Source organism: Asterias rubens, unplaced genomic scaffold, assembly GCF_902459465.1.
Source record: "Asterias rubens unplaced genomic scaffold, eAstRub1.3, whole genome shotgun sequence".
NCBI classification, from domain to species: domain Eukaryota; kingdom Metazoa; phylum Echinodermata; class Asteroidea; order Forcipulatida; family Asteriidae; genus Asterias; species Asterias rubens.
In genome coordinates this window covers 92,551-111,997 of record NW_022985706.1, presented here as the reverse complement: position 1 = coordinate 111,997, position 19,447 = coordinate 92,551, and the positions used below count along the sequence as shown (strand labels likewise).

Sequence of the window (19,447 nt, the reverse complement as noted above, 5' to 3'; positions counted from 1 at the left end):
AAATACTTGTTATAACGTCTCCAAGCCTCTTGAAAAAAAAACCAAATAATTATTTTCTGACGACTAACCTTCATTTGTCTTTTTAACTTTTGATTGGTTAACCCGTTTTTAGCCGTTTAGTTTTTGAGCCAATCCAAAAAAAAAACACCCCTGACTTGCGGCGCCCGCGCCCTCTACCGGCGACAACCGTTTCAAAAATTAGAGTCAAAAGGGGGCGCTTGCTAGTGTTAAAATGGCGGCGCCCATGGCAGTGGAAGTTTTGCAGTCGATCAACACGTTTTTGACTTCAGGGAGACACAGGGAAGCTTTAGCAGTCCTGAAAGGCCTCCGTAATGGAGCTGTGTGAGTATACATACACTTGTTAAATTATATACCGTGTTTTGGGGCTTGAAATTGAAGGCAAGTGTGGTCGAACCGTTGTGCTGCAATTCAATTCAATCAAAACAAGAACAGCAAAAATGAGCGCCGCCTCGCCTACTTCTAGAAACTATAAAGGGTGCGTTCGCTTAGCTTCCCTGGGTCAACCCCGGTGTGTGGCGTTTTTTTTTTCCAGGACGAACGTGGGTAATTATCTGCACACGTTTGTCCTTGAAAAAAACCCACGCCACACACCGGGGTCGACACAGGCCAGGGGAGCTAAACGGGGGAGCCTTATCTGCTTATAGTTTCTAGAAGTACGCCCCGCCCTTCCCGCTGAACCACTCCCATGGCCGATCCATCCAACCAACTAGGTTTAGAAATTACTATAACTAAGTCTCAAAACAGCAAACGCAAGCAGCAAGGGGGAAAACCTACAAGTAACTGCTGCACCTACTTACTACTACCTAGATTCTAGAACCCTGGCTAGAACTTTGGATGTCTTGTTTTACGCTCTCGCTCGTGGGGACATGGGATGAGACGACAGTGGAACTAACTGACCTCGTTTCATAGCTCTAGGACTAGGAATAGGTGGAACATTATTTGTGTCATGATTGCCGTCCAACCTCCACATTGAAAAAGACAATGATTTTGCAATATTGCACCTCTTTGATTTTTGATAACAAAATAAATAAATACAATTTGTTTTCCTTCTCGCTAATTACCGTTTTTTTTTAAACTGTGTTAGTGTTTGACCTTTTTTTGTACTAGAGTTTTAAATTTTGCAATTCAAACAATGTGGAGTTGAAATTATCATTCTGCTACCTAGTTCTTTTCAATTTACTCTTTCTGAAGCAGCACACAGTAGAATAATACATGTACTCGCTCAATCAAATATTTTAGTTTGACTTTTTTTCTGAACTGTTCTTTTGAAGAATTATTAATCAATTATTTTTGACCTCTCCACAGGTATGGCGTTAAAATCAGAGCTCCACATGCTCTGGTCATGACATTTCTCTTTGGAAGAGGAAGGTAAGTTCTAGATATTCCTGAGCCTGAAAACTAAATAAATGCTTGTTAGCAATGCATGTAGGGGAGCAGAAAAACCAACACTTTGAAACAGGCATATAAGCAGTTTGCAACAACTTAAAGAAACGTTACAGAATTGGTAAGAAAAGAATTTGTGAAGATCACAGATTTACATCAAACTTACACGGTCTTTTATAATATTGATGCTAGAAAACATCCCTTGAAATATTTCTGTCTGAAATGTCATATTTGATGAGAAATAAATAATCTAATTTCGCGTTAGGAGTTTATCACTCAGTGAGCGTTTTATTAATTTGTTTTGCATCGATGTCATGCAAAATTTGTACTCGGGTTTTCACTATTTTCTCGTGACCCAGATGGCCGATCGATCTCATACTTCTACAGAATTGTCAGTTTATGTATATGGTGGATTACATAAAGTGCTTACGCTGCCAGCAACTGTTAGCAAAACCAATTCTGTAATGTTCCTTAAATTTATTTTCTTCTTTTCCAGTTGGCGTCAACAAATCCTATCAATCCTTAGAGCGACGTACACACATTCTAAGAACCTCGCTTCCTTCGTGTTTCTGTATAAGTCTCTACTGGCCATTATGAGATGGGCTGAGGGCAAAGCACATAACCTCCACCCATTGGTCGCAGGTTTCATTGGAGGATATCTTATATTTGGCAGCAATAATAATGTCAACAGTCAGGTAGGATATCTTTGGCCCTCTACTTTATCATTTCATCAGAGTTTTTTTTCTATTGATTGAAATAAAAACGATCATTGAAAACAACTTTAAAGGCTGATAAATCATGGATAAAAATAGTATGATAAAGAAACTGTTCAAAGTACAAAGATAAAGCCACTTTATGTAAAAAGCCATTAGATGGGATAGAGAAAAAAAACGGGTCGGAAAGCGTGGGTTTGAGCAAGATCATTTTACTTTATGATTAGCTTTTGGCTTGAAAAGGCATGCTAACCTTGCGGTGCTTACCACACGAAAATAAATGCCGTCACAATGCAAATCCACGGTAAACACACAATATGGCCGCCCAATTTTTCTGCTAACCTGTGAAATACGCCAAGGCTTAAGCAAATTTGTCTGCTACAGTAAGCACGCAAATTTGTTTCCGTTAAGCAGCGCTATGAAATTGGGCCCAGTCATCATATAAATTGAAAATGAATCTCCTAATAACTGGTTTGGTTCCACACACACAGATAAACATGTACCTTCTGTCTCGGGTGCTCTTCGGCTTCGCTCGTCTCGCAGTCAAAACAGGCGCTATCAACCCACCAAAGAGAGACCCGTTCCCGGTCTTTGCAGCAGTGGTCTGGGCTGTTGTCATGTGGCAGTTCTCAAACCACAGGGAGGTCCTCCAACCTTCGCTCCAGAAATCAATGACGTATCTTTACAGGGATTCTGACATCTGGCACGGACTTAAAGACTTTCTATGGCACAATAAGTTGTAGGAGATGTTCAAATTGTTGAATGTTTTTTTCTAATTGTATAGGTGGAAGAACTCGAACATTGTATAAGAATATGGATCTATAGCTTTCCTGGCAAATTTCAGCAAACAAATTCATTAATTTAATTAATACGCGTTTAAAAACGTATTTTTTTATAATCCACTCAAACTAGGGTTTATTGAAACAAAGGTTTTCCTTTTATTTCAACGAAAATACATTCACTTTCACACCCGACGAATTCAAAATCTGCATTGAACAATCAATAGGATTTAATATTGGTGGCTTTAGCATTCACTGGTCAAATTTTGAGATGAAAATAACTTCTTTCTTTAAAACTACATTTCTCAATTAGAGGATTAATTGCTTCTTTTCTAGGATTATTGTATAATATCAACAGCTCTCCAGTGCTCTTTTTATTAGGTTTAAATGGTCATTCTTTTTTTTTTTGGGGGGGGGTGGGAGTAATTAACAAAGGTGTAGTCTGTCGGAAATTAACTTGTGTAAATAATTGTATAACCATACTTTTTGAATTTACTATCAAACTTGAGTAATTCAATGTTTAAATTATTATTTTTCTAGTGTAATAAACATGGACAATTAATTTTGGTGGCATAGTTTGTACTTTGTATGGGTTGGAATACTTTTTAAAAAGTCTTTATTTGTCGAACGTGTTTCGATGCTGTCAAGAGATTTGTCTCTTCTTAGTAGGCTACATAGCGCCCTCTGTTGTTCTTATGGAAGAAAAAAATGTATGGGACGAAATAATGTAAAAAATGTTTTTTATTTAGTGAACAACATTTCTGCACACTGGCCAGACCTCTTCTTGGAAAAGAGGTCTATGCTATGGGAATTATGCTATGGGAATTATGTCCCAGCTCTAAAAGTTGACTGGTCCACATGATGACGTAACAGGTCCCACTAGATCAATACCAAACTGTATTGAGCCAGTTGTTAATCCCAAAATGCTAGGCAACACTGGCCTACAATGATATCATTATTCACAGGCACTGCCTGCATGTTTTACCATAGGCCATTACAACCAAGTGCGTGGTCTCCCCTTCCAGTCGCTTGGGATCGAGCGGCTCAATGAAGTTGTCCAAAGCCAAGGAATGTTTTGATAAAAGGCTACGAAAAGGGTGGGGTTTAAGCATCATTGATATGTTGGCCGATTTAAATGTTAATGCCGTTAAAAATGTACTCAGCATTTGCCTTTTCTTTGTTTTTTTGTTGAGGATAAAACCTCCATCAATTTCAAAATACTCCACTGTTTTTTGTTTTAGCTGTTTAGCTGGGGGGGGGGGGGGGGGGTCAGCATTCTTGTAATTATACCGTTTCGTAGTTGATAATATGGTTTGGCGGTAACGCCATGTATTATGGTAATCTCTAAAAAGGATTCGTTTAATAATTGTTTCAACTCGACGTTTCGACCATGCTCTGATCGTCTTCACCATCATTTGAGGAAGAGGTACACATACCCTGTCTGTGTGATGTTAATTATGCCTCTTAGGTTTTAGACATGGGAGGAGCAAAGCCATATTATAACTTGTAGTGTAAGATTTAAAAGTTTGTTGCTACTTCTATTGGGTAACGGTATCGTCGTATTCAGTTAAAAAATAACTTAGCTTATTCCGAAGCTTTTTCAAATACCATGGTCTACCCCTCATTGAAAGTTTGTTCCATGGTTCCAAAGAGCAGCTAGATCTGGAGCAAGGTTGGTTCATATCAATTCCATTGCGACCAAAGTCTACTACATCATACACTATAAGTCTGTGCAGATTAGATGCTACAGTAGGCAACAATGCATTACTTAAAGCGCCAACCGAGAACACCCTCCTGTGAATTCAGCACTCAATGCCCTAGTGCAGTCACGGCACACTCACCCGTGTCCCCCATGTCACTTCCGCACGCCCATAGGAGAACTCCTTTCTCAATATAATGCATCGATGGATACGTGGCATGGATGGATTTAGTCTTGGTACACGCACACCCGCTCATCCAGCTCGCCGATAGCTCCGCGCTGTGCGTGAAAGGTAAACGAGAAACGTCTTGTACTAAGACTAGTATGGAGTTGGTAGATGACGGTATTGAATCGGTAAATGGTGCTACTACTACCACAGAGCATGGAGGACCATACAAGAATGGAGTGAAACTGACCCAACTCTCAAATCGGTCTTTCAAAATTCTGGTTTTCCAGAAAGTTTATTTTATGGAGAGGAGATACCGTTTCTGCAGCTATTTTTTGTAACAACCGTTGACGCCGTCGTTGTGTGGATAAGTTGACTTTTGCTGGTAGGTTAGTAAGGTGAAGTACATGGACAGAACCATTCTTCATCCGTGGTGTGTCGAACCTTTCCTTTATGGAGAGACGCCGTGTTTTGGGGTTGTGAATAGGCCTAGTTAATGCAATCTGTATGGTTGGCAGTTGGTGTCAACTACTAATGCGGTGTAAGGTTACACGCCTTGGGACTTCCGTATCCTGCATGCCGCTCGGTGACCACTCTTTCACTCATTTTTTTTTTTATACCGAAAGGAATATCTCATTTTGAGTAAGTTTGATACTAATTTATTTTGTAATGAATGAAGAAGTGGTATTCGGCAAGGATTCGGCAATGCACCCTATATCCCTGTTTTAACATCCTGTTCCGATGTTTTTAAAACCCTTACCATGGATGAAGAAAATTGTCTTCATCCACCACAGTGTGTTTTTAAAAGTAATTACATGATTTTTTTTTTTCCTGAAATTGTTGCTCTATGTTTGAACAGAGCAAGTTTGAACGAAATATGGATGTCGGAACATGTCGGAATACGGAGCATCTACCTAGTGGATGATTTGCTAGCGCATCGGACTTCCAAATGTATTAAAGGCAGTGGACACTATTGGTAATTGTCAAAGACTAGCCTTCACAGTTGGTGTATCTCAACATATGCATAAAATAACAAACCTGTGAAAATTTGAGCTCAATATTGGTCATCGAACTTGCGAGATAATAATGAAAGAAGAAAAAACCTCTTGTCACACGAAGTTGTGTGCGTTTAGATGGTTGATTTTGAGACCTCAAGTTCTAAATCTGAGGTCTCGAAATCAAATTCGTGAAAAATTACTTCATTCTCGAAAACTATGGGACTTACGATGGAGCCGTTTCTATACTCTTAATCAAGAAAGGTTTTATGCTAATAATTATTTTGAGTAATTACCAATAGTGTCCACTGCCTTTAAACGGGATTGGCAGAGCCGACAAATATAGTCACAAACAGTGTTCATGTTTGTGTGAACATCAACTAATATACATGAATTAACAAACCCGTGAACATTGTTGGACTTATAAAATTCGAGTATGTGAGTCGAGAGAAAAATAGTTTAAAACAAATCCATGCACAATTTCAGCAAGTCAAATTTGTTCTTATGTAATGTTATGTAATCTGTAATCTGTTTGTTCGTTAATACATATATTATTTTTGAAGGTTTACCAGATAGGCATAACTAATACATTTCAGAGGGATATCACAAATAACTTAAAGAATAAATAATTACAAATCTGTTAAAAACTGAGGCTCAGTTGGTCATCAAAGTTTCAAGAAAAAAACAAAACAAAAAACATGATCCCCCCAAGAATTGTGTTCTTTCAGATGCAAAGCAAGGTCTTTAAAGCCTTTCTCGGATTAAAAAAATATATATATATTTCTCTAAAGCTATATTACCCTAAAGAGGGGTCGATCAAACAATGTTTTATTATATCAACATATCTCAAGGCTCTTTACATGAAGTATGTTTTGTTGTCGTTAATTTGTGGAGAAATAACTCAAAAGTACAACCTCCCTACAAATCCATAATACCGGACAAGTTGCAGTACAAAAACAGCTGCACTCACTCCCTAGTTTATTAATAATACAAATACTCAATCGATAACTCTACTGCTTGGTCTTATTTTTTTCCTGTGTTATTTTATTTTTGCTATTAAGTATTATTATTATTACATATCCTTGATTATATTTTGATCTCTAATCTCTAATGTATTATTTTAGCCTTGAGAATTTTTTCTTTTGTTTTTCTTCTTGCAATTTTTAAACTGATTAATTTTGCGATAGGCCTACCTTGCAAAACAGTACAGCCCCTGCTGGGATGCGATGTTTGCTTTGTTAAAGTCTTAAAGGCAGTGGACACTATTGGTAATTACTCAAATCAATTATTAGCATAAAACATTACTTGTTAACAAGTACTGGGGAGAGAATAAAACATTGTGAGAAACGGCTCCCTCTGAAGTGACGTAGCTTTCGAAAAGAAGTAAATGTCCACGAATTAGATTTCGAGACCTCAGAATTGGATTTATAGGTCTCGAAATCAAGCATTTGAAAGCACACAACTTCGTGTTTTGAATAATTAGATTTCAAGACCTCAGAATTAGATTCATAGATCTCGAAATCAAGCATCTGAAAGCACACAACTTCGTGTTTTTTCTTTCGTTATTATCTCGCAACTTCGACGCCCAATTGAGCTCATATTATTTTCACAGGTTTGTTATTTTATGCATATGTTGAGATCCACCAAGTGAGAAGACTGGTCTTTGACAATTTACCATGGTGTCCAGTGTCTTTAAAGGCACTGGACTATTGGTGATTGTCAACGACCAGTATTCTCACTTAGTATGTTTTACTCAATTGGTCATCGAATTTGCAAGAGAATAATGGTTTGGAAAAAACACCCTTGTTGCATTACTTTGTGTGCTTTCAGATACATAATAAAATGCTTCAGATGAGAAGTCTTAAATTGTGAAAAATTACCTTACCTCTTTCTCAAAAACTTCAGAGGGAGCCGTTTTATCACAATGTTTTAATTATACTATCAACAGTTCTCCATTGCTCGTTACCAAGTTTGCTAACAATTATTTTGAGTAATTACCAATAGTGTCCATTACCTTTAATAGTCTTAATCCAATAAAAACAAAACTACGATTGCGGACGTATGCAGACTCCATTTGGGGCTCATTTGCATAATCGTAACAGTCTCCTAATAATAAATAAAGAGACAGTGCAAGGGATATTTCAAATTCAATACTGGGACGTAGAACTGACCATTTCTCATTAGAAAGGCCATTATGTGAGTAGGGACTACACGTTTGTTAATCACTCCATTAAATTTAATGGCAAACCAACTTACTATGTTAAAAGTACAGCAGCTTTCGATAGAGTAAAGCATTTTGAGAATCATTTCAACTTTCACTTCGAAATAATGCTGTTAAAGGCAGTGGACACTATTGGTAATTACTCAAAATAATTATTAGCATAGAACCTTTCTTGATAACGAGATAATGGGGAGAGGTTGATGGTATAAAACATTGTGAGAAACGGCTCCCTCTGAAGTCCCATAGTTTTCGAGAAGAAAGTAATTTTCCACGAATTTGATTTCGAGACCTCAAGTTTAGAATTTGAGGCCTCGAAATCAAGCATCAGAAAGCACACAACTTTGTGTGACAAGGGTGTTTTTGTCTTTCATTTTTTTTCTTGCAACTTCGACGACCGATTGAGCTCAAATTTTCACAGGTTTGTTATTTTATGCACATGTTAAGATACACCAACTGTGAAGACTAGTCTTTGACAATTACTAATAGTGTCCACTGTCTTTAACTATTTATTTTGTATGCGAAATTCACTCCTGTGTCTGTAAAGGGAAGGTACATGTATACGTTTGGTAACCATTCTTAAAATTGAAAACAATAATTACATTTTTTTTGGCGTTTGGTTCTCGTTTTCAGTTTATACAAGAATCGTCATGAAGATACGGCGGAAACTGGCACTCGGTGTGGTCGTTGTCTTAAGTATTGCCCTATTTATTATTGTTGATGTGACGACTCTGTGGAGACGCCGTATAGACGAATACGCAGGTAAGCATGGTCAACTGTAACACTAACTATGGCACTTCAGATGGGGCCGTTTCTTACAATGTTTTATACCATCAACCTCTCCCCATTACTCGTCACCAAGAAAGGTTTTATGCCAATAATTATTTTGAGTAATTACCAATAGTGTCCACTGCCGGAGGTTTGAATCATCACTCAGCTTTATTGATGTTGAAATTCACAACTCTTTGTGTAAATTAATAGTGCTTACGTTCATGTATAGTCGGCAGTTGACACCATTGTACTGTTGATATACTCTGCCCATACCAGGCATTTCTAAGGACTTCCAGTTGACAATTTTTTGTTCCCTTTACGTGCCTATATAGATAGGCTATCTGGTTTTGTCATTAAAGCCAGTGGACACTATTGGTAAATGTCAAAGATCAGTCTTCTCACTTGGTGTATCTCAACATATGCATAAAATAACAAACCGGTGAAAATTTGAGCTCGATTGGTCGTCGGAGTTGCGAGATAACTATGAAAGAAAAAAACACCCTTGTCACACGAAGTTGTGTGCTTCGAGACCTCAAATTCTTAACTTGAGGTCTCGAAATCAACTTCGTGGGAAATAACTTCTTTCTCGAAAACTACTCCACTTCAGAGGGAGCCGTTTCTCACAATGTTTTATACCATCAACCTCTCCCCATTACTCGTTACCAAGTAAGGTTTTATGCCAACAATTATTTTGAGTAATTCCCAATAGTGTCCACTACCTTTAATGGCAAAGTGAACGCCATTCTGTTTCCTTAGGCCAATCTGTTATTGTCATAAAAGCAAATTGGTTTTTGGGATCCGTTTGATCGTTTTTCTTTGTCTGCAATAGTTATATAGACAATTTATAGATTGTATATAATTTAAATTTAAATGTGGATATAAAATATCTACAATAACTATAGATAGACCATGGAGGTAAAACTAACCTATATGCAAATTTCGGCACCCCGAACAAAGATATTGACAACATAGGGACACCGCCAATATAGGGCTAGATAGCTCAGTTGGTAGAGCACCGGCACGTTAATCCGGAGATCGTTGGTTCGAATCCCAGTCTAATCTAGTCAATTCTTTGTTCAACCCCCCAAATCTATGAATTTTCAACTCGAAATTTTGTCGCGTTTTTGAGATATATCGCCAACAATCCGGAGCGGTTTAGTCCGATCCACGAAGGAAAAAAGTTCGTAAGTTGGAATACACAATGTAGGTTTTTATGCTAGCAAAAGGACAGCAGACGAAATAAAACATGGGCTGCCTTCTGTGGAGTAAAACAAAAAGACGAAATAAAACACTCGCCCGTCGAGGAAGGAAATTGCCCCCTCCACGTACACCACAGGGATGTTAAATTAATGATTACACCTCCTTAAAGGCAGTGGACACTATTGGTAATTACTCAAAATATTTATTAGCATAAAACCTTTCTTGGTGACGAGTAATGGGGAGAGGTTGACGGTATAAAACATTGTCAACAACGGCTCCCTCTGAAGTGCCATAGTTTTCGAGAAAGAAGTAACTTTCAACGAATTTGATTTCGAGACCTCAGATTTAGAACTTGAGGTATCGAAATCAACCATCTAAACGCACACAACTTCGTGTGACAAGGGTGTTTTTTCTTTCATTATTATCTCGCAAGTTGGATGACCGATTGAGCTCAAATTTTCACATGTTTGTTATTTTATGCATATGTGGAGATACACCAACTGTGAAGGCTAGTCTTTGACAATATTACCAGTAGTGTCCACTGCCTTTAAATGCATTGTTTATAACAAGCAAATTAAAGTATAGATTATTTTGTCCTCGGAAACTAATAGCAGATGTTTCAGCGAGAAATGACGTCATGGTGGAACAAGTTGCCTTGGATTTACCAGTTCGTTGTGAAGTGGTTGAGAAGATGGTGTACATGCAAACTATACCTTATGGGTTTTTGGAAACGTTTTGATTCTTTAAACCCAAAATTAGAGAAGCATTACTGCAGTAACGCTTGTCAGATTAAACTTTTGGGGTAAAACAAATTGAATATGTCTGTTTACATAACCACATATGGGTTCACTGTTTGGTTTGGGTGTGTACAGACAAATTTACCCAAACTTAATTTTGTCATATTATGAACGTGTCCACCATACCACCGTAATTATTAATATTTATGCTGTTTTCCCCCTCCAAACACAACCTAGTGAGTTTTTATTCATACTGCATTTTATAGCATAATTATCATCACTTTGGGCTGTCGTATGGTCGTTCCTAGTCTAGGTTCCTAGACCAGGTGTTGCGTGGTCCAGACACAACAAACGTTCCGATTATGCACGGCAAAAACTGTACAGCTTGTAATGAACGAACGCTAGCGGGTGTACAGTTTTTGCCGTGCATAATCGGAACGTTGGTTGTGTGTGACCGCGCAACACCAATGGTCTAGGAACCTAGACTAGGTCGTTCCAAGTGGCTATACTAAAATGTTCACTAATTATATACAAATAAACACAAAATAAGGACACAAATCCCATTACGATTTCCGCAGTGCATTACCACGGTCGTTCCACCAAACAAAGATCGGTGTAAAGTTAGGACACAATGCACTCTCACTTTTGTTGGCAGGAAGCTGGCTTTGCAGGAAGGTCGTTGGGGTCATTTCTGGTCGCGGGGCCAAACTCGGGCCATGCTTGTGGGACTCTTCTCGGTCTTAGACTTGTGGACAAGTCGGTAAATGTCTGTCGCAATCACAAGAGCGTTCCGACTTTATTCCGAATCTCCCACGATTCCTGAGGTATTCTAGCGAGATTGCTGGCCCCGCGAGACTGCTGGCCTCGCGAGACCCCCTGCTCTCACTGACGACACGGTCCCATTGGGAGCAGGTCGGCAACCAGCAGTTCGCGCGAGAGCAGTGCTCTCGCGAGAGCACCACCACAACTTGACTATCTCACTGCGGTAGACCATTAACGACTTGTCCACAAGTCTATGTCAGTCTCGGTCTGGGCGTGAATGACTAGAGTCTGAGAGTCTGGGCGCGTAGAGAAAGAAACAAGGAGATGGAGGGAGCTGGGCTTACTCCGTGTGGTTGCGGAAGGAGCGCTCCAAGGCCATTGGTCTCCAAACCACAGTCTCGCATAGAAATTAATGACGTTCTTTGGGGTTTGTTTTTTGAGGTGTTGTAGCCTTTCGTCAAGGTCGTCGTGGCTTTGACAGCTTCGTAGAGATGCTATCCAAGCGACTTGAAGGGGAGACCACGTGGCAGCTGTATGCACCGTAGCACATTGTAAACCCTTATAAGGTGCTTAAAGGCAGTGGACATTGGTAATTACTCAAAATAATTATTAGCATAAAACCTTACTTGGTAATGAGTAATGGGGAGCTGTTGATGGTATAAAACATTGTGAGAAACGGCTCCCTCTGAAGTGAAATAGTTTTCGAGAAATAAGTAATTTTCCACGAATTTGATTTCGAGACCTCAGGTTTAGAATATGGGGTCTCGAAATCAACCATCTATAAACGCAAACAACTTCGTGTGACAATGGTGTTTTTTCTTTCATTATTATCTCGCAACTTTGACGACCAATATTGAGCTCAAATTTGCTAAGGTGTGTTATTTTATGCATGTTGAGATACACCAAGTTAGAAGACTGCTCTTTGACCAGAATTACCAATAGTGTCCAGTGTCTTTAATAATTGGGTTTCAAAATTAATCACTGCAACCTATCATTCTGAAAGTTTGAATATTATACTCAGCGCCTTGAGTACCTTGTTTGGTAGATACGTGCTATATAAGACTTCGATTTATTATTATTATTATTTATTGTTATTAGGGGGTGGGACACGCCCCATGGATGTCTATGTCATTAGTTGCTTACACAATGAAATAAATACACAACATCCTGCGCAAAGTAACGATATAGCGGAAAAAAGGGTGCTCACATTTTAATTCAACACTTTACACAAGAAACTATCCATGACTGCAGATGACGTCTTGTTTTGGAGTTTTGGTTTGCACCATGGAGGACGGAAACTCCATGGTCTGACAGTGTGTTCGGCTCGTTTATCGACAATGCACTTCAGGCTGCTTGAGCTACTACCGTTAAAGGCATTGGACACTATTGGTAACTGTCAAAGACTAGCCTCCACAGTTGATGTATCTAAATACATGTATATGCATAAAATAACAAACCAGTGAAAATTTTAGCTCAAGCGGCCATCGAAGTTGTGAGATAATAATGAAAAAAAAATAACCCTTGTCACACGAAGCTGTGTGCGATTAGATGGTTGATTTCGAGACCTCAAGTTCTTAATCTGAGGTCTCGAAATCAAGTTCGTGGGAAATTACCTTTCTCGAAAACTATGGCACTTCAGAGGGAGCCGTTTCTCGCAATGTTTTAAACCATCAACCTCTCCCCATTACTCGTCACCAAGTAAGGTTTTATGCCAATAATTATTTTGAGGATTAATTACCAATTGTGTCCACTGCCTTTAACCTTGCGTAAACATAAGCCACACAAAGTACATTAATTTGGTTGTTTTGAGCAAAGTTGACTTTGATTTTTTAGTGAACTTATGCCCCTCATTGACCTTCCCGCCCCCAAGCTTATCAGGCGATAGGTGGCTTTTAGTGATGTGACAGCAAGCAACAGCCGCATATGCGAACGGACACACAAATAATTAGAAATCTGAGAAACGATTTCAAAGTGGTTTCTAATAATTACTATTCAAATATGTTGAGGTGGAAATCAAGTCATATAACTTCGAGAGGAAATCTTGTATCAAAATGTTTACTCTCAACAGCTGCAGTTATTCTTGTCCTATCTCTATTATCTTACCGAGTACATGCCTATGGTCAATAATGGTAAATCGGTAAATTCATCGTATTCAATGAGATATTCAACAGCTCAAAACATTTACAGCTTCCTAGTTTCGTGCTGCTCATTGTTTAAGTAGCCCATATTTTTCTTCTCACTCTTGGTCATTTTTAGACACGGCTGAACTATGGAAGCCTTTCCGCATGGTCGATGTGCCACGTAGTCTCCAAGCACAGAAGTTTGTCTTACCATCCAACATGATAATGTCGGGCTCCCCACTTGAGAAGTCTTATAACACGACTCGAAAGACGCCTACTCAACGGCCAGCACCGGTTCTTCCAGAGCATGTCACGGTAAGGTGTGCTTTAGACTGGTCCCCTGTTACAGGTATTGGCTTTAATGTATACACATGTACGTCGAACTTAACTGCGAATCTCAAAAACCATGAAAGCCATGTGATATGATACGAGGTCAAAGGTAAACGTACGTGGGTCCAACAGCAGATATCTTGCGTAATCACGAGCTTCGAGATGTGACGTCAGATGTTCAGACTATGTGTGAGTGACGGCGTACGTTTCTATTATTATTAGCCACCGATAATCAGTGTGTATTGGAACAGTGGTCCGCTGGCCAAAATACCAGTTAAAATACCTTGGCCAAAATACCAGTTGAAATACCTTGGCCAAGTCAACATTTTGTCCAGCTATACCTTGGACACTTGAATTGTATTTGTATTTTCACACGAGGTACATTCTTTAAAGTTTTACAACCTTGCTACAATTTAGCATTGGACCCTTGCTAAGTTATAGTCATCCTTGAGATCTTACCACCCATATAAGTACCAACCCATTGTTTCCCGTATCATGCTCTATAAGTACTCCTTCTTTCCTCGTGCAGTCACCTGGTGGAACACCCTTCCTGGAAGCACCTTATCCTCACCAACATAAGGAAGTTGTAGTGGCAGTCACATGTAATCCATATTTTATGGACCCCTTTTAACTTGCACCTTGTAAATTCATTTAAGTGGCACTGTATTTAGAGGCGCCCACGTTGCGCATGCACATTTAGTTTTTTTTCCTTGGCGTTATATCCTGAATTACGGACATTGCCGAGTATCACGTAAAAGTCACGTAGAAGTCTTGTGAATTCTTCTTATTTCACTGCATTTTATCATTGTGGAATGTAAGGCCGTGGAGGAGACGTATTTTCAATGAGCTAAGAAAATTAAGGAGAAAAAAAAAACCCACAAAGGTGAAATAGAGTTCTTGGAGATGCCATGTTCATGACCATCACTCATGGCCAAGGTCACAGGTTAAACACGATCGAAAACAGATGGATGTGACAGTTTATCAAAAAACATATGGTTCGCAGTTTATTGACCAAGCACGTTGTGATTAGACTGCTGCCGAGTGTCAGTCAAGGGTCACTGCGCATGCGAGTTCACATTGTTAGGTCACCCATAAGCGAACTGGCGTGGCATTCAAACGGTACATTGAAGCCTTCCTTTAGAAAATGAAATAAAAATGGCGATCATAGTGTTAAGAATGGAGTGAAATACACATGTTGTCATTGAAATTAGTCTGGGCTTGGATGGAGAGCATTCTCTGAAATTAAGGTGAAATTCACTGAGGCAAACATTAATAGTATGAGGACTTTTTTCAAGATGGTTTAGGGAATGTAATTCTAAAAGCATATTGAAAGAGAAATAGCTCCTTGAATTTCAGCAAAATTCTGCACTTCACTGAGATTTCTTGGTGGTTTAACATACATAGATTTACATTGAAGTAATAATAAAAAAATAAAACTTAAAACAAATCCACAAAATTCCTAAACAAAACTCTATGGTTAAAGTCTAAAAAGTGATCGGTACAGAGAATTGGTGTGAGGGTAAAAAATATATCACTATTCAATTTTAGTCTGCAAGCTCACTGATTGTTAAAGTCACACCAGAACCATTTCTGTTTGTGGAATCTTGGAGTCATGTTCGAGAAAACTATCTAAAAACATGTGATCCTTAGAAATCACATGTTTTTAGATAGTTTTCGAGAGCATGGCAGCCCAAATTGAGGACAATTGAAAAATAATGTGCCATTCTTTTTCAATACTTTCTCCTGATTCAGTCACACCAAGAATTACGCCCACATTTTGGCACAGGTTTGTTATTTCATGCTCGGTTGATCACCCAAAACGTGAACTCTGCGGCTCTTTTGCCACCTAACAATAGTGTATAACCTTGGACGGCGATTTAGTGCACTTTGTTTGGTGAGTTTGGTGAGCGCTTCTAGCATTAAAGGAACACGTTGCCTTGGATCGGTCGAGTTGGTCTTTGAAAAGTGTTTGTAACCGTTTATATAAAATGCATATGGTTAGAAAGATTTGTTTTAAATTAGAATATAATGATCCACGAAATTGCGTGGTGTTTTATTTTACTAGTTGCGAACATGGGAGTCAGAAATTTGACTCCCATACTATGGCCAACCGTGTTAGTCGACAAGGGAAAAGGAAAACTACGCAGTTTCGAGTGATACCTGTGCATGTGGATCATTATATTCTACTTTTAATATATCTTTCTAATCATAATGCATTTTATAACAAACGGTTACAAACGCTTTTCAAAGACCAACTCGACCGATCCAAGGCAACGTGTTCCTTAAAGCATAGGCTTACCACACGGAGGCAAAAGGCAATTGTCTCCATGCCCCAAGGCTTTAGTCCTTGCCTTAGAGTTAGAGCCAGTATTGACATGACTAGCCGCCATTTTGGAATATTTTTTTTTCGACGTAAAGTGAAAAATTAGCCATTCCCAGCATGCTCACCGCTTGAGGGGGCACCGCGTTGTGAATCGCCCGATTTTCCTCCATGCCCTTTAGTCATTGCCTTGGAGCCCTTCAAATGCTTCCGTAGAAGTGTACAATTTCCTCATAGGGTGCTGGCCGTTTACAAAGGAGAAAATGCCTTGGTGCCTTTGCCCTTTCAAAAACGAACTAGCATACATGACCGAAAGCCCCGTTACTTCTTGCGAATGCTAACGTCACGGGGCTGTTTTATCAACGGATGTTTCACACAAGAGTGCAGCGCACAAGTCAATAGGGGACTTTTGGGACGCTAGGTGGCAGCAGACTTACCAGGTAAAATCAATTGTTTGCGTCGTTCTGAGCATACGCCCATTCCCGAAAGTCCCCTATTGATGAAAATTATTCCTTGCATTTTTTTGACGTCAAAATCTATATTGCATTTTGAATTCACAGGAAGTATGAATCGGGCGCTAAGTTTTACGTAAATGATGTTTGTGATAGTTTAGAGCCAAGAGCATTTCCATCTGTCGTGTTGTAAACCCTTTTGAAATTATTATTTCAGGAGAAACTGTCACCGGTCACAAAGAAGGCTTGGTCAGCAGAAGACGAATTCTCACAACGCATGGAGATGGTACAGAAGTTGCGGCACGACCTCATTCACCAGCAGTGTAGAGACCTTTACAACTTATCGCTTTTGGACTTCCAAAAAGACCGGGAAAAAATTCTCTCGTGGAAGACATTTTACGAGCACGCGTACGCAAATGACGATTTCAAATTCATTATCTGCCGAGTGCTTAAAGTGGGATCTTTCAGCTGGCGACAGGTTATTAGGTCGCTATACACAAAAGGCAGCCCGTCTTTCAAAAAATCCCAACCTTTTGGGGATTACTCTATCAGGGAATATGATAATGGAAGGTTCCTACGTGATCTACAGAACTACACTAAAGTTCTCTTCGTACGGGAGCCCTTCGCTAGGCTTTTATCCGGGTACAGAGACAAGTACGTAGAGCTGCGTCATTTCCCGTACTACAAACCAATCGGCTCAGAAATGATCAAGGCTTTCCGGAAGGGCGCCACCAGGGCTGAGATAGCCAGCGGGAAGCCAACGTTTGAGGAGTTTCTCCGGTGGCTGGTCAGGAACCAGGAAGACCGCACTGGAGATTACCATTGGAGGCCGCTCTTCGATTGGTACCACCCTTGCGAGATTCACTACGATTACATAGGAAAGCTGGAGACAGCAACGGAGGATGCTAAATACATCTTTAAGAAGATTGGAATTGATAAACTTGAGACGTACCCATCCACTGAGACCCACCATACGTTTAGCTCGTCCCAAGATGTAATGAAGAAGTACTACTCACAAATCTCACCGGATCTTATACCTCGACTCGTCAGTAAACACAAGGAAGAGTTTCTTCTGTTTAACTACACCGTTCCTCTCACTTTGAGTGAGGTATGGACGAGAAAACCTTAACAAAAACAACTTTGTTTCCTTTCATTTTGTTACCGAGTTTGTTAATAATTCTTTCATCTCCTTATTTTTGTTTTCTTATGAACGTTTATTTTACAACATACGAGTCTCACACTACCAGCTTCCTCTTGGGAGCCGTAATAATTTTCAGAATGGAAGAATTTTTGGGGACTCTAGGTGGCAGCAGACCTACCGGGTATATCCATTGTGCTTGGAAATTGACCTTACCAGTCTGCTGCCACCTAGCGTTCAAAAGTCTCCCATGAGTGGTATTGGAAAAAAATCAAAACTTCCTCAAGAACGTTGATTTTGAATAGCACCTTCATAATACTATAAGATGCTAATGTTTCTCAAATTTTTTGGAACAAAATCATTTCTTGAAATGGCCAAAAGACTTGGTAATTGGCATACAGGGAACAAGTTATTTTCTAAACTTAGATTGAAAAAACCCGCAGGCTGACCATACACACTGGCACCATGACATCAGGGGTCATCGCCTCAGCACACAGACCAGATGTTCTTATTGTATTTATATTGTATTAACTATGTACACTAAACTGGAATTCTTTTATTGTAATTAAACTTCCAATTTCTACTATTTCATTGCTGAAGTACTTTTAACCTTACCTGTACGTAATTTTGTCACAGATTCGGGTCAAATTGATCCAGAGAGGGTCAGGCCTCACACACCTGATCCGGGTCTTATCTGATCCGGAATTTTTTCAAGAGTGCATTAATGTCTTCTTTCTTGCTACTTTCAATGCGAGACTTCAGGCGCTAGGTGGCAGCAGACTCACCAGGTAATTAACTTAGTTCTCAGCGAGGATGTGCACATTACCGAGAACATTCCTTGGTAAGTTTGCTGCCACCAAGCGTCCCAAAAAGCGTATTCGGTGAAGGCCTGTTTTGTTTTTAATGTTTTCATTATTTAGACCAATTACCAAAGGTTTATCAAGGTGACAGGTTATTGAAAAAATGCAATAATTATCTTCATAACTATTTAAGTAAGATTATTTAACACATTCAGTCGGAATTGTAACCGCAATTTTTTTCTAATTTTGGGTTGTGTCTGCTGCTCTGTATCTTGTACAAAATTGGTGTTATTAATACTTAATAAATCATATTATTTTTTACTTTGCATTTTGTTTCGTTGTTTTTGGTAGTGTGAAAACAGATTATGTATAGGATAATGCACGAGGTGCGCGCCATTCGTGGGTAAGCATGACGTCACAGGTGTGGGTTAATCAAATTTAACGGCCTTGCGTTTCGACTCTATCTAGCAGAGTCTTTCTCGAAGGCTAAAGAGAAAGACTCTGCTAGGGCCGAAACGTCGGGCAATTACTTTTTTTCTCTGCATAACCATAGATCCTTTTTGTTGATGATCAGCTTGCCACTTTCTCCAACAGAATGTTCATTCACATAGTTCGGGCACACACAACTGATGTAATTAATTTGTTTCTTTCGACCACAAATCGAAATTGGATTTCTCTTAATGTTGATGCCGAATTAGTATTGTGCTGTTTTAACACGCGATTTTGTCCAATAAGCTGCACGGTACCATGAACACTTACGTACCTTTGATTTTTTCTATGTCAAACATCATGGGAGAATACTGATTTTCGGCAATCCCCCCAAAAAGTGTGTTGAGTGCCTTT

The 19,447-nt window shown here is 39.3% G+C and overlaps 2 protein-coding genes across 3 annotated transcripts; both read left to right on the top strand.

The window, feature by feature from the left end:
• Window positions 1-222: 222 nt before the first annotated feature.
• Window positions 223-3,305, top strand: LOC117305876 (peroxisomal membrane protein 4-like). Its single transcript, XM_033790760.1, has 4 exons — window positions 223-342; window positions 1,327-1,389; window positions 1,901-2,099; window positions 2,609-3,305. The coding sequence occupies exons 1-4, from the start codon at window positions 233-235 to the stop codon at window positions 2,858-2,860; spliced, it is 624 nt and encodes a 207-aa protein (XP_033646651.1). The 5' UTR covers window positions 223-232; the 3' UTR covers window positions 2,861-3,305.
• Window positions 3,306-4,676: 1,371 nt separating this feature from the next.
• On the top strand, window positions 4,677-18,816 carry LOC117305880 (carbohydrate sulfotransferase 11-like). 2 transcript variants are annotated; one of them, XM_033790766.1, is made up of 4 exons: window positions 4,677-5,146; window positions 8,608-8,736; window positions 13,701-13,879; window positions 16,884-18,816. In XM_033790766.1, exons 2-4 carry the CDS (start codon window positions 8,625-8,627, stop codon window positions 17,793-17,795), a joined length of 1,203 nt encoding a protein of 400 aa, XP_033646657.1. In that variant the 5' UTR covers window positions 4,677-5,146; window positions 8,608-8,624; the 3' UTR covers window positions 17,796-18,816. The 2 variants fall into 2 exon arrangements, with proteins under 2 accessions (XP_033646657.1, XP_033646658.1); XM_033790767.1 differs by having other exon boundaries at window positions 4,677-5,159.
• The last annotated feature ends 631 nt before the right edge of the window (window positions 18,817-19,447 follow it).

Bases quoted from the DNA above. Each gene is read 5' to 3' on its own strand.
- LOC117305876 (XM_033790760.1), top strand. From the start codon at position 233: ATGGCGGCGCCCATGGCAGTGGAAGTTTTGCAGTCGATCAACACGTTT. The intron at 343-1,326 runs GTGAGTATACAT...ACCTCTCCACAG, and splicing joins GGCCTCCGTAATGGAGCTGT to GTATGGCGTTAAAATCAGAG. The intron at 1,390-1,900 runs GTAAGTTCTAGA...CTTCTTTTCCAG, and splicing joins TTTCTCTTTGGAAGAGGAAG to TTGGCGTCAACAAATCCTAT.
- LOC117305880 (XM_033790766.1), top strand. From the start codon at position 8,625: ATGAAGATACGGCGGAAACTGGCACTCGGTGTGGTCGTTGTCTTAAGT. The intron at 8,737-13,700 runs GTAAGCATGGTC...GGTCATTTTTAG, and splicing joins CCGTATAGACGAATACGCAG to ACACGGCTGAACTATGGAAG. The intron at 13,880-16,883 runs GTAAGGTGTGCT...TTATTATTTCAG, and splicing joins TTCTTCCAGAGCATGTCACG to GAGAAACTGTCACCGGTCAC.